Consider the following 8,481-nt stretch of genomic DNA (forward strand, 5'->3'; position numbering starts at 1 on the left):
TTATCTAAAAAGGATAACTTTTTTAGTGTTTCACTATTTTTATTTTCTATGAAATTTCACTAAGGAGGATGGTCCTCTCCTTCCTACTCTGAGGAGCCTCCACTGTTGGGATATCGCTTTTCAACAGTAAAAGTAAAACATTTGCTGGAGGACGTCTTTAAAGCTGCTCCACCTTTTATAGTACAGAGCCTCTGCTTCAAACTTACAAGTGAAGGGAGCGACGACAGAGGAGGAGTTGAACATGTTGAACACTGCAGCGCGGTGTGCAGAACGCCTAAGACAAAAACACTTCGGATAGTCAAAAACCTAAAGTTAGCGACTAACAGAAGAGACGAAAGTGTACACGGAGACATTCGTTAGAGTGGTTATTCGAGTGCGTAACGTTTAGACAAGATAATGGGAATTGGGTGGATTTGCACGTTATTGAGCAACTTGGAGAGCACGCACCAACGAAAGGGTAACTATATCTTCTACATGCCAACGGTTTGGGAGAGAACACTGAAGAAGAACTGACTATTTCGTTCCACATAGACAGTTACAGAATAATGTCGGGTATGAATAACGGCACGATGACAAGTGGGCCCCGGGAGCCTACTATCCCGGTGATTATGTTTATATTCGGAGTGGTGGGGAACGTCATCGCCATCGTGGTGCTTCGAAAGTCTCGGAAGGAACAGAAGGAAACCACCTTTTACACCCTGGTTTGCGGGCTTGCAGTGACCGACCTTTTGGGCACGCTACTGGCCAGCCCCGTCACCATCGCCACCTATGTGCAAGGGAAGTGGCCGGGTGGAGAGTCACTGTGTCAGTACTCCGGCTTCATCCTTCTCTTCTTCTTTCTAGTCGGCCTCAGCATTATCTGTGCCATGTCCATAGAGAGATACCTGGCTATAAACCATGCGTATTTCTACAACCATTACGTGGACCAAAGACTTGCGGCGTTGACGCTTGCGGGAATCTACATTTCTAACGTGCTGTTCTGCGCGCTGCCTGCCATGGGGCTGGGGAAAGTGAATAAACAGTTCCCAGGGACCTGGTGCTTCATCGACTGGCGGACTAATGACTCCGCGCACGCCGCCTTCTCCTACATGTACGCCGGGGTGAGCTCCTTTCTTATCCTGGCCACGGTGATATGCAACGTGCTGGTATGCGGGGCGCTGATTATGATGCACAAGCGGTTCATCCGCAGAACATCGCTGGGTACGGACCAGGGAGGACGCATAGCGGACCTGAGGCGCAGACGGAGCTTCCAACGATTGGCCGGTGCAGAGATCCAGATGGTAATTCTGCTCATCGCTACCTCCGTGGTTGTTCTCATCTGCTCGATACCTTTGGTGGTAAGTTGACATCTTGCAAAATAAGTTTTGCAATAGTTAGACAGATTTTTTTTAATTTTATTTCGCAACATGTTGGTCTCTCTTTTGTGTCTTTCGTTGTGTGTGCGCAGGAATGGATAACGTTCTGGTTGGTGTGGTGTCATTTGTAACAACTTGATGCGTCAGCATACGCATTCCTAATCGGAGGGAACATGCCCAAAATGTGCATTAAAGAAAGGTCTTTAATATTTAGTAAATTAGCTCCTAATCGAATGAAAGATATTGATAGGCTTGATTATAATTCATGTGTAATTAATTAACGTGTTATTGCACTGTTATTGTTCAGACGTTTGTCTGCTGAGGTGTTGTTACTATGTTAACTCTAATGTCAACTTCTGGCGATCTTGCCATTAGAAACATTTCCTTACTTTGAGAAAAATAAGAACAAATAAATATAATCGATCTATTGATAATTTTTGCTTTTATCTTTAGATACAAAAGTCACCAGTAACAAAACTATAACCATAACAAAACCTTAAAGAAAAGCCCTTGGATTAATAATATTTTATATTAATATCGAATTTGATAGCATGAATAGCAAGTATTTGTGATTTAGCACACAGATAAGGAAGACAGGCTAATTCATGTTTTGTGTGTGTTTGTGTGTACCTCATCGATTGGTGGTGTCGCCTTGTTAGTGGGTATGTGTTGCACCTGTGCTGGCTTGTCCATCTTGTTGCAGGGGGGTGTTTCACCTGTGCTGGCCCAGGTGATGTTTGGGTGTTGGTGTGGGGTTTTCTTTTTGTTTTCCATTTGCTAGCCAAATTTGTGCATCCATGGTGGGAATATTTTAGGGTACATTTTACTAGTTGCTTGTCAACTTTCAGTGGAGACCCCCATGGATGGCCTTCAGAACCCCTTTTGAACACCTTGTTTGGTTGTCAGTGATTTTCCTTGTTAGTTCCCTTTGTTGTGAGTGAAATTTTGTCTTGTGGGAACGTAACATCATCCACTTGTGTCTTATGGGATCGGCCTGTCTACTGCTCGGCCAGTGTCAACCATTTCCACCAAACTTTGTCTTCTGTTCATACTGTAAAACCAAATATATTAAAACAAACTATTCTAAAAATCAAACTGCAACAAAGCATGCGGAGAAACATGATAATGAGGCCCCTCCCTCGTCTTTTTCACTCAGAGAGTTAACGGAAATGAACTCAACACAGTTGACTAACAACAACAGCACTCGATTGAAAAGATGTCTTGAGTCAAATGTCCTGTTGAGTGCTGAAATGTAGGTATGGTGACAGACATGCCTTACACTGATCTGAATAAAAGTTATGGAAAGTCACATCAATTTGTAATGACTAAATGCACTCTAAACAGGATGATGGGAAAGTAAACACTAGTGTTTGAAATCGGATCACTTAGGAGATATACAGTAGGTGTTCTCCTGATTGGAAACTGACTGGAAAAAGCTGACAATCATGTTTAATCTTGCATTCTAAACAGCTGTGTTTAAGATGAGAACACTTATTGGCAAATCTAAATGCCTAATGTTGAAGTTTTAAACACTGACGTTTACGTTATAAACGTGTCACGTTTTATGGTTTTACAGTGCAAAGAATACTATAAGCCATCCTGTCCCCATGCACTGCATGAGAGTTACAAGAGGATACTGTAAGGACAGAGTCACTAGAGACTGTACATCCTACACGCTTCAAAAACACTCCACAAAGAAAATGAAAAAACAAACTACAAGGTACTGAGGGAAAAAGTTCTGAGGAGGACCAATGATATATTGTGTTCTATAAACCATCCCCATGCAGCATTTGAGAGTTACATGTAAGGACAGATCCACTAGAGACAGTACATTATATCCCGCAAACTTCAAAAACCCTCCCCTAGAAAATAAAACCCCCAAAATATTAACTGAGGGCTTAAGGTCTGAAGAAGACCCGTTGGTCTATAATGAGATTTTATTGTGTTCTATATGCTGTCCCCATGCGCTGATTGAGAGCTAAGGACTGAGCCACTACAGTACATCCTGCAAGCTTCAAAAACTCCACCAAACAAAAACGAAAAGACTAGCTGAAAGAGACCCTGTAAGGGCGGCATGTAGACTAGCGGTTAAGAGTGGTGGACCTGTAACAGAAAGGTTGCTGATTTGAATCCCTGAGCCAGCAAGGTGGAAAAATCTGCCGTTCTGCCCTTGAGCAAAGCAATTAACCCCGAATAACAACTGCTCCCTGGGCGCCGATGACGTGGATATCGATTAAGGCAGCCCCTCGTACCTCTCTGATTCAGAGGAATTGGATTAAATGTAGAAGACACATTCCAATTGAATGCATTCAGTTGTACAACTGACTAGGTATCCCCCTTTCCCTGTAGTTCAATAATCACTGTCCTTAGAGTTCTCCCTCCTACTATATTTACCAGTAACAACCTTATCATATAGGCTAGTTACTTTACTTCACTTGTTTTGACATTGTGAGTCAGAAATGCTGTTGATTGGACCCAGGGGAGAGCCAATGGCCAGAGACGTTCATATGATTGATGATTAACATGGGGAGTGGGGTTGTGTTTTCATTGGCTCTTTGCCCAGGCTTCCGTGCCACTGCCTGTTAGGCTGATACTATTGCTCCTAGTACACTCTAATGCCCATGCTCATCTTATGCCAACATTACAACAGCATAGTCAAATAGGTTAGACGTTTTTCAACCATGATAGTTTGTTCTGTATGTCCGGTATGTATATTTTTTCTTGCACTGCAATAACATGAAGAACTGCTAGGTTTAGATTAATGTTATTCATGTTTGAAGAAGAAAGCGGGCTTGAACGCTACTTCAAATGGATTTAATTAAAGTTGTTCAACAGGATTCAATAGGAATTCAATCATTTTGTAAATGTTAGTAATTTAGCAGATGTTCTTATCCAGATCCTATTGAACACACCTATTGAAGCTTCCAATGTACATCCTCCTCATAAATACACAGAATAACCAATAACCCTTCAACCCTGTCCATCTCCCTTCCTTCCTCCCTCAGCTGCGGATTTTTGTAAACCAGCTGTCCAGGGTAGAATTTGACGCCCGTTCAACTCCCATAGAGAAGAACCCAGATCTCCACGCCATCCGCATTGCCTCCGTCAACCCCATCCTTGACCCCTGGATCTACATCCTGCTGAGGAAGACCGTCCTACTGAAGCTGGTGGAGAAGATCAAGTATCTGTTCTGCCGCCTGGGCAGCCATGGGCGGGGCTCAGGGGTCAGCGGTCAATTCTGCTGTGGAGGTGAAAGTCATCAGAATTCGTCCATCGTGTCCCTGGACTCCCCGTCACTAGTGTCCCGCGAGTTGAAGGATGTCATCAGCACCTCGCAGACATTTCTTTACCTTCCAGAGGGGACTAAAGGGGGGCTGGGGGGGTTTAGAGGGACAGGGGGAGAGGGAAGACCTATCCTCCCTGCTGTGGAGCGCTCCCTGCTCCAGGACCAACAGACACAAGCGGGTAAGGGGATGCAAAAGGATCCCAAAAAGGGCCCCAGGATATCAATGAGGTCAGAGGGGACAGTTGACCCTTCACGCCTGAACAGGGTGCAATTGGACCGAAAGGACAAGACTCTACATGTGACATTTACAGACGAGACACTGAACTTACAGGAGAAATGCATCTGACGAACACAAACACAAACTCAGCCAGAGTGGCTGATAACACAGAAAAGTCACAGAGGGCAGGGGAATTTAGGACTTCTAATAGCCTAAAAGGTTGGGACTTCTGAATGGTTGAACTGAAATACACGTTGATAAACTGAACTCACAGGTGAAGGAATTCTGGGAGCTGTGCAAACACACGGTTGGTTTTATTGACAGCTGACACGATAAGAGGAGAAATAGTAATCGTTCTATAGTGATTGTGTTATTCTTCGAACTTTGAGTTCATCGGTGATGCTCCAAAATGGAATGTCAGTCTAGCAGAAACATGATGTCCTGTTTAGGGTTTGGACAAAATGGAAACACGGTGCCAAAGTGGATTGTAGGAGATTGGATCTATTGACATGGATGGATCTATTGTATATGTCACAGTCTTATTACAAGAATACCAATATAATATACCAGCACACACATCAGTAATGAACATAAAATGTCATATGAACTTTTATAAAGACTATAAGGAGATTTCATTGCACTTTTCAAGAACTCAAAACCATTGAAAGGCTGTCAGAATGCTATCAGTATAGAATGTTGCTTACCACTGACCTCCACTACTACAAACATTGTGATATACTGTAAATAGTCATTAGGCTACAATGTGAACTTTGTCCCATAACATTAACACATTTTTTAATGAAAAAATAAATGTTTCTTCTCTGTGAGAAGGTCCAGTTAGTTTGTATCCATTTAAAATTGTTACAAAATGGATTGAAACGGTATGCTACATTTCAACATTTGCATCATATTGGTTAACTTGGCAGCTCCACAACAATGCCTGAAATATACAAATCAAGCAAGAATATTGAGCATATAATTCCGTTACTTGTACTGAGCTTGTATGATTGAAATAACAAAGATTATTTAAATTGCTGTCTTTTGTTTTGTTCAAATGTCACATCAGCTTCATATGTGTGCATGTCCATTGCTTTCCCCCCAATTAAGTGATATCAGCAAACTGCAAATCTGGATGATTTGTTTTCAGTGTGGCTGAAGTACCCACTGGGCACCAGGGTCTTAGGCACAGGTAGGCCTTGGTGGGCCCAGGCCCAACCACTTGGGAGCCAGGCCCACCCAATCAGATTTAATGCTCTTCTTGTCAGTGTTTCAAAAGGTTTGTCTTTTTACTTAAACACAGTACTTGACTTGGGAAGAAGCTCACGGAACTGAATTTTCTTCTGCTTGAGTTACTGCACCTCCTATAGAATATTAGCTCAAACCTATTGAGGAGTTCCTGCACCTAAATATGCATACATTATCAGATATAAATAATAGCAAGCAGTAAGAAGGGATATACACTGAGTGTACAAAACATTATGCTCTTTCCATGACATTGACTGATCAGGTGAATCCAGATGAAAGCTACAGTATATTTTTAGTGGCCTCCCACTGGTCACAAACTGGTTGAATCAACATTGTTTCAACATCATTTGTCAACGTATTGCGATGTGGAATCTACGTGGAAAGTACTTTGGATTTGAAAAAAGTCATCTACGTAAACTGTTTTGAGAGTGAAATTTCAACAACAGGATTATGTCATCATAGCTAAACCTTGTATAAAATATGTTGAATTTGTACCTTTGAAACAACGTCATGAAACATGGTACCAACATTTTACATGTTGCGTTTTATTTTTGTTCAGTGTAAATCTTTAACTTAGATGTTTGGTTCAGATGGAGATGGGAATCCAACATACCAAATATTAATTTGTAGACAAACTGGAAATCGAATTGTGTTTGGTTGTCAACGCAACGAAATATCAACATTTGAAGGAGATGTATTTTCTGCTTAGATAGTTCCATCTGTGACACTGACTGTCTGGCTTTGATTCTAGTTTCTCTACAAATTAATAATTGATCAGTACAAAATATCTGACATTGAATTCCCATTTGAACTTTGTTGTGCTATTTAAAGGTTGAAAGCTAAGTGATAACATATTTAGATTACAACTAAACCAAAACTCTGACATAGATTTCTATTGGAATTTGATAGTGATTTTAGATGTTTGAACACATACAGTACCCATACTCCTTTCATGGTTTTTCTTTATTTTGAATATATTCTACATTGTAGAATAATAGTGAAGATATCAAAACTATGAAATAAAACATATGGAAGCATGTAGGAACCAAAAACAAGTGTGAAACAAATCAAAATATATTTTATTTTTGAGATTCTTCAAAGTAGCCACCCTTTGCCTTGATGACAGCTTTGCACACTCTTGGCATTCTCTCAACCAGCTTCACCTGGAATGATTTTCCAACAGTCTTGAAGGAGTTCCCACATATTCTGAGCACTTGTTGGCTGCTTTTCCTTCACTCTGAGGTCCAACTCATCCCAAACCATCTCAAGTGTGCCTTGGATTCTAAATAAATCACAGACAGTGTCACCAGCAAAGCGCCCCGACACCATCACACCTACTCCTCCATGCTTTACGGTGGGAAACACACATGCAGAGATTCTCTATTCACCTACTCTGCGTCTCACAAGACACAGTGGTTAGAACCAAAAATCTCAAATTTGAACTCATCAGACCAGAGAATAAATTTCCACCGGTCTAATGTCCATTGCTCATGTTTCTTGGCCCAAGCAAGTCTCTTCTTATTAGTGTCCTTTAGTAGTGGTTTCTTTGCAGCAATTCGACCATGAAGGCCTGATTCACGCAGTCTCCTCTGAACAGTTTATGTTGAGATGTGTCTGTTACTTGAAATCTGTGAAGCATTTATTTGGGATGCAATTTCTGAGGCTGGTAACTCTGATGAACTTATCCTCTGCAGCAGAGGTAATTCTGGGTCATTCTTTCATGTGGCAGTCCTCATGAGAGCCAGTTTCATCAAAGCGCTTGATGGTTTCTGCGACTGCACTTGAAGAAACTTTTAAAGTTCTTGACATTTTCCGGATTGACTGACCTTCATGTCTTAAAGTAATGATGGACTGTCGTTTCTCTTTGCTTATTTGAGCTGTTCTTGCCATAATATGGACTTGGTCTTTTACCAAACGGGGCTACCTTCTGTATATCACCCCTACCTTGTCACAACACAACTGATTGGCTCAAACGCATTAAGAAGGAACAAGTTCCACAAATTAACTTTTAACCAGGCACACATGTTAATTGAAATGCATTCCAGGTGACTACCTCATGAAGCTGGTTCAGAGAATGCCAAGAGTGTGCAAAGCTGTCATCAAGGCAAAGGGTGGCTACTTTGAAGAATTTCAAATATAAAATAAATTTTTTGGTTACTACACGATTCCATATGTGTTATTTCATATTTTTGATGTCTTCACTTTTATTCTACAAAGCAGAACATAGCAATGGTGTAAAGTACATTACAATTATATATTTTACTTTAAGGGGACTGAATGTTGAGTTAAGGCTCCCAGGCTTGCAAGGACAGACCAGATACAAATTCAATTAGCACGAAGGTGTGAAGTAAAAAGGGTCGAGGCCTTATTAAAGCTCA

General features: G+C 41.3%; 1 protein-coding gene across 1 annotated transcript; it reads left to right on the plus strand.

The window, feature by feature from the left end:
- Positions 1-279: 279 nt before the first annotated feature.
- Positions 280-5,685, plus strand: pe2r4 (Prostaglandin E2 receptor EP4 subtype). The gene is made up of 2 exons (NM_001173955.1): positions 280-1,337; positions 4,361-5,685. The coding sequence occupies exons 1-2, from the start codon at positions 546-548 to the stop codon at positions 4,985-4,987; spliced, it is 1,419 nt and encodes a 472-aa protein (NP_001167426.1). The 5' UTR covers positions 280-545; the 3' UTR covers positions 4,988-5,685.
- Positions 5,686-8,481: the final 2,796 nt, after the last annotated feature.

The sequence above is a fragment of the Salmo salar genome, chromosome 11, assembly GCF_965601325.2.
Source record: "Salmo salar chromosome 11, fSalSal1, whole genome shotgun sequence".
Lineage (NCBI taxonomy): Eukaryota > Metazoa > Chordata > Actinopteri > Salmoniformes > Salmonidae > Salmo > Salmo salar.

Bases quoted from the DNA above. Each gene is read 5' to 3' on its own strand.
- pe2r4 (NM_001173955.1), top strand. From the start codon at position 546: ATGTCGGGTATGAATAACGGCACGATGACAAGTGGGCCCCGGGAGCCT. The intron at 1,338-4,360 runs GTAAGTTGACAT...TTCCTCCCTCAG, and splicing joins TCTGCTCGATACCTTTGGTG to CTGCGGATTTTTGTAAACCA.